The 17,045-nt window shown below is 46.8% G+C and overlaps 1 protein-coding gene across 1 annotated transcript; it reads right to left on the bottom strand.

The window, feature by feature from the left end:
• Positions 1-10,910: 10,910 nt before the first annotated feature.
• On the bottom strand, positions 10,911-12,044 carry LOC144710921 (uncharacterized). The gene has a single exon (XM_078584803.1). The coding sequence runs from the start codon at positions 12,042-12,044 to the stop codon at positions 10,911-10,913; it is 1,134 nt and encodes a 377-aa protein (XP_078440929.1).
• Positions 12,045-17,045: the final 5,001 nt, after the last annotated feature.

The following is a 17,045-nucleotide window of genomic DNA, read 5'->3' on the forward strand; positions in this document are numbered from 1 at the left end:
AGAAACGGCGGTGAAGGTCCACCAACGAACTAAATTTATGCACAAACACTGCTGGTATCGAGATAAAAATGGACAAACACTGCTGGCGTTCCAATGGAGATTCACGAAGAGGATAATCAAGGCAGGAATAGTTCAACCAGCTTCTGCTACATCAACGATCTTCCTTCTTCCTGTCGACGGTAAATCACAAATGCAATTCTTTTTTTCTCCATTAAGGCATACCCCCCTGTTATATATAGGTGGATGTCTTAATGGATCATTAGGGGAATGGTCAAAGTGAGAGACCTTCCCCTAATGGGACAACTTAAACAAATTACAACATAAAATAAAACTAGGCCTAAACAGGTGGCCCAGTAAATGTCCATACCATAAAGAAATGCATAAAATAAACTGCATAAGTTACCTGATCCATCATCAAGCCGTGTACTTGAAGGTCGGGTTCTTCGTGTTGGCTCGGGCATCACTTCGCGGTTGCTGGCGGGCTTGAATAGGAGATTCTTGATGGTCCTCTATCACATACAACAATGATACCTCTACGATTCTCTTACTATGGCTGAGATGTTAGAAGATTATCCACATCCTTGTGAGAGTTGGTGGTTGAAGGTGAAGCGGATGCTATTATTGCCATTGTCGAGTATTGTGGTAGGAGCTCTGCACTGTAGACAATGACTACGCATGTTAGCACTTAAACATGCCTCTCTCACTCCACACAGTTTTTTGGGAACAAGGGTGTGATGCATTTAAAGTTCCAGAATGCTGAGATGGTCAAGATGATGACTGCCACATGCTGCCTTAGGCAGATGACAGATGACGGATCAAGACTAAACAGATGATGATTGGTCATCTGCCCATTCCTACCCGTCAAAATAAGTCAAAGATCCATGGTGTCTGTCACAATCAACCACCTGTCATTTTAATTTATTACCGTCAATTAAGGTCAACAATTCCTGCTTGCTGAACCATCTGACCTCATGCATGCCCTTCCCAAGTTTTTTCATCTTTACTGAGTGTTCTTACAAATCCTCAACATATTTGGGATATCTTATTTTAAGTAAAAACTCAAAAAGTAACCGTAAAATTGAACTTTTACTCATCTAATGATGCACGTGTGACGCCACCTAATGTGCATATTTTTTAAACTGGTCCTTATGTTGACTGCAATTCTCCTCCTCTCAAACCTCAACCATCCATCTATCCATAAAAGTCTACAATGCTCTCTCTCTCTCTCTCTCCTATGTCATTCACCACAATCAGTACAATGTCTTTCTCTTCTCCCTCTCTCCCTCTATCTCTTGTATGTCCACCATTGATTAGAGATCATTCTTTCTCCTTATTATCTCTTTTCTGTCTCTCTTATCTCCCTTTTCTCTCTCATCTCTATGTCTCTTCTTTTCTCTCTCTCTCTTCTCTCTTCTCTTTATTCTTTCATTCTCTCTCGCCCTCTTCTTTCTCCCCAACTTCTCTCTTTTGCCCTCCTCGTTTTTCTTTCTTCTATCTCTTCTTTATCTCTCTCTCTCTCTCTCTTCTCTCTATCCTTTTTCTTCTCTCCCTCTTCTCTATTCTCTCTGTTATCTGTTGTTTCTCTCATCTGTGTTCTTTTTCTCTCTTCTTTCTCTCTCTATTCCCCTTTTCTATCTCTATCCTTTTTCTTCTCTCCCTCTTCTCCATTCTCTCTGTTATCTGTTGTTTCTCTCATCTGTGTTCTTTTTCTCTCTTCTTTCTCTCTCTATTCCCCTTTTCTATCTCTATCCTTTTTCTTCTCTCCCTCTTCTCTATTCTCTCTGTTATCTGTTGTTTCTCTCATCTGTGTTCTTTTTCTCTTTTCTCTCTCTATCCCTCTTTTATATCTCTCCATCTTTGGTCTTTTCTCTCTCCCTCTTTTGTCTTCTTGCTCTATCTCTTTCTCTCTCTTCTGTTTCTTCTCTCTCTCTTTTCTCCTATTTTCTCTCTCTTCTCTCTCTATCCCTCCTTTCTGTCTCTCCATCTTCACTCTTTTATCTCTTCTTGCTCTTTCGTTTTCTATCTCTTCTCTCTCTTTCTCCCTCTCTTCTTTCTCGTCTCTCTCTCCCTCTTCTCTCTTTTCACTCTATCTTTATCTGTCACTCTCTTTTCTCTCTTCTCTTTGTATATCTGTAACTAATCTCTGCATTATCTCTCTCTCCCTCATCTCTCTTATCTCCTTCCCTCTTTTCACTCTATGCCTCTTCTCTCTTTTCACTCTATCTTTATATGTCACTCTCTTTTCTCTCTTCTCTGTGTCTATCTTTATCTAATCTCTGCATTCTCTCTCTCTCCCTCATCTCTCTTATCTCCTTCCCTCTTTTCACTCTATGCATCTTCTCTCTTTTCACTCTATCTTTATCTGTCACTCTCTTTTCTCTCTTCTCTGTGTCTATCTTTATCTAATCTCTGCATTCTCTCTCTCTCCCTCATCTCTCTTATCTCCTTCCCTCTTTTCACTCTATGCATCTTCTCTCTTTTCACTCTATCTTTATCTGTCACTCTCTTTTCTCTCTTCTCTTTGTCTATCTGTAACTAATCTCTGCATTATCTCTCTCTCCCTCATCTCTCTTATCTCCTTCCCTCTTTTCACTCTATGCCTCTTCTCTCTTTTCACTCTATCTTTATATGTCACTCTCTTTTCTCTCTTCTCTGTGTCTATCTTTATCTAATCTCTGCATTCTCTCTCTCTCCCTCATCTCTCTTATCTCCTTCCCTCTTTTCACTCTATGCCTCTTCTCTCTTTTCTCTCTATCTTTATCTGTCACTCTCTTTTCTCTCTTCTGTGTGTCTATCTGTATCTAATCTCTGCATTCTCTCTCTCTCCCTCATCTCTCTTATCTCCTTCCCTCTTTTCACTCTATGCATCTTCTCTCTTTTCTATATATATCTCTCTGTCGTATCTCTATTGAGGAAGAAGAGTCAAGAAAACAGAGTAAGAAACTTGATAAACCCAAAGTGAGTCATCAAAACTTACAAGATAAGTAATCTCTGTTTTTGGATTACTTTAGTGATATTATCTTCATTATTTTATGGATTCTCATTTCATGTATTAAATGAAACATTTGGTTAAAACAACACTTTTTAAATTCTTAAAGTTTACATAATTTACAACAACAATTATTTTCATGCAAAATGTGTTTTAAAAACATTAAGTCTAATGAGTTTAAGTCTAGCCTTAAATACGTTAGTTTATAATGTGCAAGGCTAAATTGAGATTTAAATTATTAAATAAAAAATAAGGAGAAACGAGAAGATGTAAATAAAAAGAATGGTTAAAAGCAATAACGAGCCACAAAGGCACATGAACACTCAAGCCAGAGAGCACATAGCACTCGAGCCGCCCTCAACCGGCGAGCACAGGTGCACAAGTAGCGTTGCCACATGGCACACAAGGGCCAAACTAGGTGAGGCATACCTGCTACTTTAGCAGGCAGCAGAGCAGTGGGCGGGCTTGTGCCATTGGGAGAAGGGAGTTTCTATTCATTGTTGAAGATGATGCATAATTTATATAATGAAAGTTTATTTAAAAATCTTCAACATGGGATTAATTGTCTTCACCCTTTGTTTCAGCTTGCATGGGCTGGGATGATAGAGGACAACATGGATTACGGCCCAACAAGCAAGTATCCTAAGAAAATAAAAAAACAGGGATGAGTGGGCTTCCAACCAACCCGGCCTGAAACCCACATCATAACAATATTTTTCTTTAGTTTCAGCTCATGCTGGTTGAGCTGACAAAGGAGAACATGTATCATGGCCCAACATGCCACCATCCTTAGAAAATAAAAAAAGGATGACTAGTAGGCCTGTGATTGGCCGTGGTGGAAGACAAAGATGGGGGGCCCCTCGACATGCAAATCAGAATGGATAAAATGGCTGACAAAGCCATTGACATAGAAGTGATGTGGCAGAGGTGTAGTGGAATTTAACAAGGATCCACGACTGTGATTTAATCGCAGGCGTTAACCCTTTGTGAAAGAAGATCACATGGCCATGAGTAGTTTCATCTATCCCTGACCCTGGCCATAGTCCTCTGACCGGACATTGGTTTCTAGCCAAGGGGGGATTGATGTGGAAATGGATGTCCTGAGATGATCCCAAACCCATCCAATTCCATCAATGTCCATGGGAGATCCTTCACAAGCCTTTAAAGGGGCTTGATGGCCCCCTAATTAAAGGACACCAGATCCACTTTCTTAGCGGCGGCGCGAGGTCCATCTTGAGCTTTTCCAGCCAAGGTGGAGGGTGTGACACGTCCGGAAGGGCTGGAGCTCACTCAAGAAGGCACCTAGGAAGGTCCAAGACACACCAGAAGCATGCCAGCATAGAGGAGGGCGGTTGAGATGCAAGCTGAAGTCAAAGGCGACATACATTGCCCCCATCCTCAGCCGCTTGAATCAGGGCACTACTAGTGATCTCCTGAAACTTATTGGGTAGATATGTCATTTATAAGAAGGACTCCTAATATTTAGTAGAAATCTATGCTGCAGTCTGGTGCTGAATCTCATTTTTCTAGTTCGGCCGCTTTGAGGCATTTTATTAACACCTAGAGGCCACCGACAAATATACCTAGATTTTCTCTTTTAACAAATATATAAAAATACTTAGTAAGTATATAAATATATAGACCACATTCTATAGTTATAAATTAAAAATTAACCATATAATAATATGACTATTTACCTCTCAATCCCTCCTATGACCTTCTATTGCTTTCTCTCTCTTTCTCAATCTGATTTAAAAAATGGTTTTTTAAAAAATAATTGATATTTCTCCCTATATCCTTTAGTCTGAAACTGTTATTGTATATATATTTCTTGACTTCACAATGATATATAGAATTAAATAATACATTATAATTAATATCACTAATTGCCCTTCTTATTAAATCTAAAAAAATAAAATACTATTATTTATCTAGCTTAATCGTAGAATCCATCATTACTATAGCTATCTCCTTTCTTATGTATATCCTACTATTAATTAAAATATATAATCATTATAAGAATATGATTTCCTAATCATAGTACTCTTATTAACCTCTCTTCACCTTATTTCTTCTACGTCTTAATTAAAATTCCCAAAATAATTCTTCTATTACCTATTTTAATATTGATCTTTATTGTAAATTTATTTCACTATCACTACATATTATTTCTTATGGTTAGATATAATCCTATATTCTAGATTACCTTAACTCAACTATAGATCCTCTCTAAAGGCCAGTACCTGTGGAGAAAACCTCACTTCCATACATATTTGAGTGAGTTTTCTATAATTCTACATTGTATTTGATTTAGCCAAATAAACTTTAGAACGACATAAAATTTATGTTGCAGTTTGCCTCCATCACAACTCACCAACCATGAAAATAACAACAACAACCAATAGGCATGTGAATAAAATATGAATGAGTAAAAACTATGTATCCTCCACATAGCCTCCACTCGTAAAGAGTAATAACAAATAATATTGAATCAAGGTATACAGATAAAGGCAGGATTGATCTTCAGATATAAAACACATCAAGAGTTGAGATTTAATCCAATATAGCCGTTATAATCTGTTACAACTGTTAAATTGAAAAATATATTAAAATGATTAAAACGCATTTTTATACACCATGATATAGTGACATAAATATGAAAAAATACGTGATAGTATCAGGAAATTTTTGAGAAAATGATCTTCTTAACCACCTCTCTAGGTCTCTCTCTCTCTTTGTCTCTCTTTTGTCATTCTCTTCTACCCCCATCCTCATTCTCACGAAAGACCATCACTTGGAGAAGCGTTTACATGGTATCCGACCCAGTTATTCCTTAGCGCATGACTGAAGAGAAGGTCGCAACCCTTCCTTCAAGAATGATAAGCGTGACTACCTTCGGTCAAATGGTAGGCGTGATTCTGCCTGGAATATCTATCTCCTTAAAGCTACATTCCCAGAACTATCAAATATGGAAAAGAATCATCCTACCTCTAATAAATGGGTGTGATTTAAATAAATTTATAGATGGAGCACCACCACTTGTATCTATTTTTGATCCACAAGGAAACACAATGGAGATACCTGATTTCAAAGCTGGTGGGAAATCAAGTAGCAAGTTCTCTGGTTTCTACACTCAATTATTCATAATTAATCATTCCATGTGTCACCAAGGCAAAATCCTGAAGACAAGTGTGAGACAAATTGGAAAACACATTTGCAAGCAGGAACAAGTCATGAATTATGGAGCTACACAAGAAATTTCATAACATGGGTAAATGTAGGGAAGGACACGGTCCGGTCTCGGTCTGGTTTTACCGAAAACCTAAACCTAGACCTGAAGTTCGGTCCGGTCTCGGTCTCGGTTCGGTCTCGTCCGGTCCAGTTTTCGGTCGGTCAAGTTGTCTAGTCAATGTGCAATTACATTTTAAGTTGACTTGGCCATCTTGCTGCATCTAATGTCACCTCTTGAGCGGAAGCAGAGTTGGATAATGAGAGATAGAGAGAGGGAGAGAGAAAGAGAGGAATATAATTTGAGAGTGAAAGAGTGTGAGAATGTGAGAGGGAGAGAGTGAGAGAGAATACCAGAGGGAGAGAGTAAGATAGTGAGAGAGTACGAGGGCAAGAGTGAAAGAGAGAGTGTGAGAGTTATGGAGGGAGAGAGGGAGTGGTTACTTATAGTACAAGAGGGAGAGAGGAAGACAGTGAGAGAGGGATATAAGGAGAGCGGGAGAGGGGAAGTGAGAATGAGAGAGGGAGAGAGAACTGCCGAGAGGGAGAGAGTTCAGTAGGGAGAGAGTGCGAGAGGAAGAGGGAGCAGGCAAGTGGGGCAGACTATGAGAGAGAGAATGACAGAGGGAGAGAAGGAGAGGGAAAGAGAGGGCGAGCAAACATAGAACGAGAGGAAGAGAGGAGAGTGAAAGCGGGAGAGAGGTTGACAGAGAGAGGGAGAGAGAACGTGAGGGTGAGAGAGGGTTAGAGAGAGGGCGTCAGAGAGAGGGCCTTGAGAAAGGAGTGGGAGAGCCCGCGAGAGAGAGAGGGAAAGAGGAATGGGAGAGCGGGAGAGAGATAGAGGAAAAAAAAACGAGAAGGAGGGAGGGCGAGAGGGAAGGAGGGCGGGAGAGCAAACAGGAACGAGGGAGAGAGATAGCGAGAGAGAGACAGAGAGAGAGAGAGAGAAAGAGAGAGAGATAAAGAGAGAGAGAGAGAGAGAGAGAGAGAGAGAGAGAGAGAGAGAGAGAGAGAGAGAGAGAGAGAGAGAGAGAGAGAGAGAGAGAGAGAGAGAGAGAGAGAGAGAGAGAGCGAGAGAGAGAGAGAGAGAGAGAGAGAGAGAGAGAGAGAGAGAGAGAGAGAGAGAGAGAGAGAGTGAGAGAGAGAGAGAGAGAGAGAGAGAGAGAGAGAGAGAGAGAGAGAGATAGAGAGAGAGAGAGAGAGAGAGAGAGAGAGAGAGAGAGAGAGAGAGAGAGAGAGAGAGAGAGAGAGAGAGAGAGAGAGAGAGAGAGAGGGGGAGAGAGAGAGAGAGAGGGGGAGGGAGAGAGAGAGGGAGAACGAGAAAGAAAGAGGGAGAGAGGAAAAGAGGGAGGGGGATGGAGGTAGAGGGAGAGTGAGACCAACTACGGGAGAGAGGGGGGGGGGGGGAGAGAGCGAGAAAGAGAGAGGGGGGAGAGAGGGAGCGAGAGAGAGAGGGAGAAGGAGAAAGAGAGGGGGAAGAGAGGGAGTGAAAGAGAGAGGGAGAACGAGAAAGAAAGAGGGAGAGAGGGAGCGAGAGAGAGAGAAGGAGAGAGGGAGCGAGAGAGAGAAGGAGAAAGAGAGAGGGGAAGAGAGGGAGCGAGGGAGAGAGGGAGCGAGGGAGAGAGGGAGCGAGAGAGAGAGAGGGAGAACGAGAAAGAGAGAAGGAGAGAGGGAGCGAGAGAGAGAGGGAGAAGGAGAAAGAGAGAGGGGGAAGAGAGGGAGCGAGGGAGAGAGGGAGCGAGAGAGAGAGAGGGAGAACGAGAAAGAGAGAAGGAGAGAGGGAGCGAGAGAGAGAGGGAGAAGGAGAAAGAGAGAGGGGGAAGATGTTAGATACTTGTCGGAGAAACGACGTGGTTGGACGTCGCCGGCGATATCACCTTCAAGCACCAATGACACAAGAAGAAGAAAGGCTCTTGGAACTCAGAAAACACATCGTAAAAAGAACTGACTACATCGTCTTAAATAGAGGAGCAGAAGCGGAAGTTAAAATAACTTCCTTTCCCACGTTCTGCTCGCATGGGTTGACGTGGAGAAATTCCCGCATAACCGTGGAGTTATGCGTCCACGTTTCCACGTGCAAAGGTCACCTTGACAATCTCCTCCTGAGCTTTGCTGTGCTCATGTTGGACATCGACGAGGCCAATCATGATGCGAAACTCATGGAACTTGCCTTTTCCAAGCGGCTTCGTCAAAATGTCGCTTAACTGTTCTTCACTTCTGATAAAATCCACGCTAATCTGTCCCTTCTCTGCTGATTCCCGGACAAGATGATACTTTACTTCAATGTGTTTGCTGCGCCCATGGAGAACTGGATTCTTGATCAGTGCGATGGCAGATGTGTTGTCCACCCTCAGTGTTGGTACGCTTGGGGTTGAGCCCTGCATTTCTGCTAGCATCCGCGCGAGCCACAAGCCTTGACAGACAGCATTGGCAGCCGCAATGTACTCCGCCTCACAACTAGACTGAGCCACCACCTTTTGCTTCATCGATTGCCAAGTAATGGGGCTGCTGGCTAAGAAGAAAATGACTCCAGTTGTGCTCTTTCGAGCATCAACATCACCGGCGAAGTCACTATCACTGAACCCTGTCAGCTGGACCTCCTTCTTCTTCTTTCTTTCGAACATGAGACCCCAGCTCTTGGTTCCAGCTACATAGCGGAGAATTTGCTTCACAGCTGCCATGTGATCCTTTCGTGGCTCCTCCAAAAACCGACTAACATAGCCAACTGCAAAAGCAAGATCTGGATGAGTATTGACCAGATACCTGAGACTCCCACGATGCTTCTGTACGTTGTAGCATCAACTAGTGGTTCCTCGCTTCTCTTGCTTAGCTTCAGACGTGTAGCCATTGGTACTTGACAAGGATTACAACCTGTCATGCCGCTCCTCTCCAAAATCTTGGCGGCGAGGCTCTTTGGCTGATCGAGATGCCTCGTGTTCTGCTTCACTTCAATGCCGAGGTAGTAGCGAAGCAGGCCGAGGTCGCTCATCGAAATCGCCAGCCATCTCCTTCTTGAACTTCTTGATGTCGCCGCAATTGGCGTCGGTGATGACTAGGTCGTCAACATATACTCCCACCACCAATCGCGCATTTGCTCTCCGCTGGTGTAGATAGCATGCTCCAAGGGACTCCTCCTGAATCGAACGACGTTAGCATATTGTCCAACTTCGCGTTCCAGGCCCTTGGCGCTTGATGCAAGCCGTAGAGCGCCTTCTTCAGCTTGAGCACCTTGTGTTTGTTGCCGGCAATAATGAAACCAGCAGGTTGCTCCACGTACACCTCTTCTTGGAGATCGCCATTCAAGAATGCCGACTTCACGTCCATGTGATGCACCTCCCACCTCGTGGCGCCGCGAGAGCGAGCGAGAAGGCGCCGTGTCGAGCCGTGCCACAGGTGCGAACACCTCGTCGTAGTCGATCCCCTGGCACTACGCGTAGCCTTTCACCACAAGACGTGCTTTGTACTTCACCACGGCTCCACTTTCATCTCGCTTCACCTTGTACACCCACTTTAACCCGATCGCTCGACGACCGTGCGGGAGATCGACAAGGGACCAGGTGCGGTTCTCCTCGATTGATGCCATCTCCTCCTCCATAGCCTTCTTCCAGCTTGGATTGCGTTCTGCCTCAGCAAAGGAAACAGGTTCATCAGAACTTACAGCATGCAGCTCCTCTGCAATTGATGCCCGTGATGCAAGCCCATGCGGAGAAGCTGGCCCGATGATGTCGTTGATGTTGCGGAAGCGGAGTGGTGCATCATCACCGTGATCAGCATCCAGGTTGTCAATACGAACATGGGGTGGAGTGGCGAACTCCACGTCCTCTCCTCCATCTTTGATCGGTGTTGCTCCCCCTCTAGAGTGCACAGACGATGGAGACATTTGCTCAAGTTGCGCCCATCATCCTCCGCACGCGTCTGATTCCCGATGGTATACTCCACCATGAAACCGTTGCTGCCCTCCTCGCCTGATTCTTCTCTCGTGCAGTACTCCGCAAACTCGTGTGAGGTGAATTCGCCGCCTCGATCGGTACGGAGCGCTCCCATCTTCAGTCCGGACTCGCCTTCCGCCCGAGCCTTGATCTCCTTGATGGCTGCTGCAGCACGGTCCTTTGAAGACATCATGGCCACCCACATGTACCGGCTTCGATCATCCACAAGTAGAAGGAAATACTTGCTGCCGTTGGGTGTCGGCGGTGCAAGTGGACCACACAAGTCGCCGTGTACTAGCTCCAGAATGCGCTGCGCGCGGTACTCGCCCTGCTCAGGAAACGGCGACCGCTTTTGTTTGCCAGCGAGACATGCCTCACATAACTGGTCCACCCGACCAACTTCTGGCAACCCACGCACGAGCTCCTCATGAGCCATCTTCCTCAGGGCAGCCATGTTGACATGGCCAAAGCGCGCGTGCCATCTCCAGGCTTCCTCGTCGAGCCCACGCCAAGCACACTGGCCGAATCAGCTTGACGTGGAGGATGTACAGCCGGTTCTCTCCGCGCATCACCTTTGTTAGGAGCCGTCCACCTGGTTCATGAATCTTCATTGCCCCCTTCTTGATGTCGACTTGATACCCGGCCTCGTCAAGTTGACCGACGCTGATGATGTTCGTCGTCAATCGGGGAATGAAATACACCCCTCCGAAAGACCGGTGCTCGCCATTCTTGCACTGGAACATGATAGTCCCTCGACCTTCGATCTATGCCACCGAGTCGTCGCCGAAACGTACTGACCCGAGCACTCCCGCATCCAGCTCGGTGAAGGCCATACGGGAACCTGACATGTGGTTCGTGGCACCCGTGTCCAAGACCCACATTTCTTCATCACGTGGTTCCTTGTCTCCAAGATGGGCGAACACCTTCTCTTCCTGCAACTGGATCTGTGTCGGGGCGTGGAGTGGAGTGGAGGTTGGTACCGGAGATGTCGATATGACTGGGGTTGACTCCACAAAAAATAGTGAAGCCCCCTCCTCTTCTTGGACGACGTGGGCCTGCTCCTTCTTGGACTTTGAGCGGCACTCACGAGCCCAGTGGCCCAACTTCCCGCATTTTCTGCACTCATCGTTGGACCGGCCAGAGTTGCCCGACGAACCCTTCTCATTGCCTCGGGCTGGCCCACGCCCACGTCTGCCACGGCGTGCTGAGTTGCTGCTTCCTCTGCCAACATCCTGCTTCTTTTGGCGCGCATTCCACTCCTCCTCCGTCAGGTACAGCTTGCCCTCGTGGTGCATCGACGACGACGTCTCTTCAAAAGCATCCTCCGCCGCCTTGAGCCGGCCCGTCAGATCCGCAACAGTGAGCGTTGATACGTCAAGCAACGTAGTGATGGCGACCACGATCTGCCTGAAACGTTGGGGGACACTACGAATTATTTTCACAACCACTTGCGTCTCTTTGATTTTGTCGCCGAGAGTGGTGAGAGTCGACGCCATGCTGTTGAGATGAAGCGCGTAGTCCTCAACAGACTCTCCCTCCTTGAAAGTCGCCAAGTCGAACTGTCGCCGCAAGTTCTGAGCCGACGTCTTCCTCACACGGTCATCACCGATCCGCATGGTTGCGATAGCTTCCCATGCTTCCTTGGCCGTCTCCTTCTCTGCAATCACCGGCCACATCTCCGATGGCACGGCACTGCAGAGCGCGTCGACCACCTGCATTTCTTCATGGGGTTCGACGCCGCCTTCCTCGATGGCGCTCCAAAGCAGCCGGGCCTTAAGCTTCACCCTCATGAGAAGCGCCCATTCTGAGTAGTTGGTCTTGGTGAGCATCGGAAACCCGGTCCTTGCGCTCACCTCACGAATCACCCTCTGCACGATGCCATCCTTCCTTCCAGCCATCAGTGCGTGTTGATTGCGCGGTCACGATTCCAGCGGCTACACACTGCCACGATCGACTCCCTGCCCGCAACCCTGGCTTTGATACCACTTGTTAGATACTTGTCGGAGAAACGACGTGGTTGGACGTCACCGGCGAGATCACCTTCAAGCACCAATGACACAAGAAGAAGAAAGGCTCTTGGAACTCAGAAAACACATCGTAAAAAGAACTGATTACATCGTCTTAAATAGAGGAGCAGAAGCGGAAGTTAAAATAACTTCCTTTCCCACGTTCTGCTCGCATGGGTTGACGTGGAGAAATTCCCGCATAACCGTGGAGTTATGCGTCCACGTTTCCACGTGCAAAGGTCACCTTGACAGAAGAGAGGGAGCTAGGGAGAGAGGGAGCGAGAGAGAGAGAGGGAGAACGAGAAAGAGAGAAGGAGAGAGGGAGCGAGAGAGAGCGGGAGAACGAGAAAGAAAGAGGGAGAGAGGGAGAGAGAGAGAGAGAGAAGGAGAGAGGGAGCGAGAGAGAGAGGGAGAACGAGAAAGAAAGAGGGAGAGAGGGAGCGAGAGAGAGAGAACGAGAAAGAGAGAAGGAGAGAGGGAGCGAGAGAGAGAGAGGGAGAACGAGAAAGAGAGAAGGAGAGAGGGAGCGAGAGAGAGAGAGAACGAGAAAGAGAGAGGGGGAGAGAGGAGGCGAGAGAGGGAGAGAGAGAGAGAGAGAACGAGAAAGGGGAGAGAACTAGCGGGAGAGAGGGTGAGTGACAGAGGGAGAGAGAACGAGCAGAAGAGGGGGATAGAGGACGAGTAGGAGAGAGGGAGACGCGACGAGAGAGAGAGAGAGAACGAGAAGGAAAGAGGAAGAGTGACCGAGGGTGAGAGAATGAGACGGGAGAGAGGGTGAGAGAGAGGGCCGTTCCACGTGCGAACCGGACCCGGACCGGAAGGTTCGGTCAGCCGTAAAAAGGCTGGCCGACGGTCCCGCTCGGTCTGGTCTGACCGAATTTCGGTCAGACCGTGTCCTTCCCTAGGTAAATGTACAATGACAACTGATGAGTATGTTAAACATTTCAAATCTATCACAAAACATTAGAAGCTGTGGGTCACGCTGTATGTGAAACCTCCATTATATATACCTTCTTGAGAGGACGAGGCATGGTGATGGAGGACCATCCAGTCGATTGCGCCCCGACCCGTCGCCAGCCACGTCGCGGAGCCCGAGCCGATGTGAAGAATCTACAAACCACTATCATGTTTGAGAAGCGGCGTCATTGTCTCACTTTGTGTCTTGTGTCTTTATGTTCTTTTCTTCCTTTTCGTCATCTTTAGAGTATCGGGAGGCCTCTCCGGTGTGAGTACCGGCCTCTCCCTCGTACATGTTTTATTTTGATTAAATTAGTTGTCATCTTTAGGGGGAGGAAATCCATGTTGGGCTTCTTCTCCCCGTAAAGAGCCCTTTTAAGGGGAAAGCCCACTAAGCTATCCCCTTAAAAGGAGGCCAATTAGGCCACCCACAACTGCCACTTCCCTTCTATAAGAGGGGGAGAAGTGGACGTGGGATTTCAAGCATGCTGTCTTTGAAATCCAGATCTGAAAGTTCATATTGGCAGTTATTTTGTTTCATCGGGATTGTTTCCTGAAGAAGAAGAAGAAGAGTTTCTCGATTGAGAAGATAAAGAAGTGAACGTAGGAGAAAGTCCCTACTGAGGCAAGAGGATCTTGTTTGATCGTCGATCACCAGAAAACGATCCTCGATTGCCGGTTGATATGAAGAAAAACTTGTTAGTTGTTCGTTGTCAGTCACCAGCATGGATTTTTACCGGTTGACAGTTGTGTATTCTACGTCGGCACAAGCCGACCCTACGAGTTCCGGTGTTCGATCGCCACTTGATTTCGATCGCCCATTCATAGTTTGATACCGTGACTTTTCTAGCTACTCATCAAACCCAGAAGAAGCAAAAGAACTCATTGAAGAAGAGAAGGAAATACTGGAAGTTCTGTGGCTCAGATTCCGTCATCGTCAGCCCGTTCTTCTTTGTATTGCAACCCTAGTGTCAACTTGATTTACGTCAAAGATTAATGGAAAGGGGAGGCGACGCGTGAAGTTTTACTTCCTGGATTCCCACCGTCATCAACCCTCATTCCCTGATCAATCTCCATTCGTGACGAAGATCCGGTTTGAACGAGATTCGGATCTTTCTATTCTCGTCCACATCATCGTACTCGTGCGGGAATTCATTGGATGACGATTGCATGCAACTTCTCTCTTCGCCGGTGGATGAAACACAAATGTCTCTACATCAACGAATGCCTGGTAAATGGCTGAGGGTTAGCTGTATCAATCTCAACCACTCGGACAGCCTGTTGCCGCAGCCTCGACATTCAACACCACTGAAATCTTCTAAGGTTCCCCCGTCGACTTGTTGTATGTTCACCGAAACCGGGAACTGATTCTCGCTGGAATGATTCCCCTCGTCTTATCCTTCCCCAAGTCATGGTCCGCCTAGCTTGATAAGTATCAGTATTTACTCTTGGGTATTTCCTTGACCATTCATAACGGTCGAACGCCCAAGAGTGTCATTATTGTTGGCGATTGCAATTGTGGAAGGTTCATTACACTGTATCGATAGCTGAGCATCAGAATTCTTACCTTCCGTGCTGCTACTTGGTCTTTTGCTGCTGCCTTCGACAACCCAACTATCCCGACGACCCATTCCTCGGTTCGCAGCCGGGCCAAGCCTTGCATTACATTGGACGTACCGTCGGATTTGGCGATATCCACTATAAGCTTTTCTAGCACCAACCCCAGGTTTGTCTGCTCCCTTTTTCATTTGCAGTATTAATTACTTTCTTCAGTGCTGACCTTACGACTGCTCCGCCGCCTCGAGAGAGTTTGATACGAAACATTGGTTAGCCACCAAGGTTGAGTCAGGATTTTATTTGTCGGTATGGGATCATTTTGTTCGTGGAGACGGTGAGGATGCTCACGAATGTGAACGTTCCCCATCACGTCGGCTAGCGATCTGAACACTCGGATCGTTGGGAGCCTTAACCGTGTTATACCCGTCCGGTGTCATCCAATTGAATCTCGTCTTGGATCATTCGTGGTGCAGCACATCCAGATAATGCCAATGAATCGTCAGCGCAGCCGTCTTCTTTGACATCAGCATCACCGCTGGTCCGTGTCCAGCCCGACCGGCACGCCAAAGCGTCCATGAAGACGCTCAGGTTTGAATACCCCAGGTAGAGCACGTCCTCTCCCATATCTTTGTGTTTTCGTTATCTGTTTTTTGTCATTTTTTATTTCTGTTTTCAGTCGTTCGTATGATTTTAAGTTCACATCGTCTTATTCGTTATTTTCTTATTTGTGTTGTAAATGAGGGGGGAGATCCTTATTGGACTTTCCTTTCTGAACTCCTTGTAATGGCCCATCATGGCCCTATATAAGGCCATAATGGGACCACGTCATTTTCAGATCTGAATTTTGCATTTTGGCAGTTACAAGCCTCGTTCAGATCTCACTTCCTAGAAAGGAAGGAGGAGGAAGGGAAGGGAAGAATAAAGCGCCGCTGTTGGTCATCCAGCGCGCCCTTGTCGTCGACCGCTCATCGTGGACGTACTGCATGTCGCATGCAACCTGAGTTCCATTTAGTCAATGGGAATTGCTGACGTTTCGTCCTGTGGACGGATGGAGCATGAAGCCTTTAGGGCGAGCTACATTTCGACGGCCGAGCACCTGTTCACGGGAAGGGTCGTTTGGTGCCCTCGTTGCCGCGAATAGTTGCAATTGCATTTGCACGGTTGTGTCCCGTGGTGTTCTTTCCTCTCCACCTGCATTTTCACCGGCCTTTGAGATCACGGTGCACCGCCTGCGGTTATCCTTGCGTCTTCTCAGGTCTGCGACCTCCTCACCCTATCCCACGGTCCCGACTGTCGCGTGTGTAAGCGTTATCACCTATCGGACGCCGTCGAAGGGTGTTGCCAGCCGCACATATGTTGATGTTGACCCAGCGTTCGGAGCGCCAGATCATCCAGGAAGCACTTGCGATTTCCTTTGGAGCGTCACTTGTCAAAGGTGTTTTGTCAAAGGTGCCACTCACCAAGTGACGGCAGCTTCAGCGTGCCGTATGATTGTACTAACAGCTCCGTGTGCCGTGCAGTTGTTCTGTCAAAGCCTTTGGATCATTTGCTAGTTGATAGTGTGTTGATTACCAAACTGTGTACACCACCTGAACACAGTCCTGCCCAGCCGTCGCGTGAGTTCCTCACGTGATCATGACGCCGTGCCGCCTGCGCCCAGCATCTCATCGTCACCATGCCAGTCACACCGAATGCTTGGTAAGTTGCACCTCCTTTACTAGTGCCACCTCGATGTCATATAACTCTTCCTCGCCACCAATCTTCGGTATCAAGCTCCTGAGCCAAGGCTCGACTACCTATTGAGCCACCCCGTGCCCATCTCTGGCATCCTTTCGTTGTTCTCTTCCATACTAATTTGCACCAACAAAGACTCCGACGACGAACGCCACTACCCACGAGGTACTTCGTTTCCCTGCTAGTGCGTTACATTATGTCTTTCAGTATATTTTTAACTGCACTCCACCCCGCTTGGGTTAGATTAGGTGAGAGAACTTTATCTATCAAAAACTACGAAGTTGAGCATCTTTCTAGGTACGGGCCAAGCCCGTCCGTTATGTGCGAGCCCCAACAGAATTATTCTGTTCGGCGCTGTAGTCGCCGTCGTCACTCCGACGAGGGTCAGAAGGTCACCACCATTGTCATCGGCCGCCCACTCTAGAGCTCGGAATTCGGCAAATTCTTACTCGTCGGCCCTATACGTACACTTCACCTAGGTCATACGCATCCACGTAGTTACATTTACTTAGTGATTTACCCATCAGAAGATGCCTTTGACTATTGTTCGCCCGTCCCGATACTGTACCGGATGCCGGTATCGGAACGGATGCTGTATCGGATACTGGAAAGACAATTTCCGGTATCCATTCTTTTCGATATCCA

This window comes from Wolffia australiana, chromosome 1, assembly GCF_029677425.1.
Source record: "Wolffia australiana isolate 7733 chromosome 1, ASM2967742v1".
NCBI lineage: Eukaryota > Viridiplantae > Streptophyta > Magnoliopsida > Alismatales > Araceae > Wolffia > Wolffia australiana.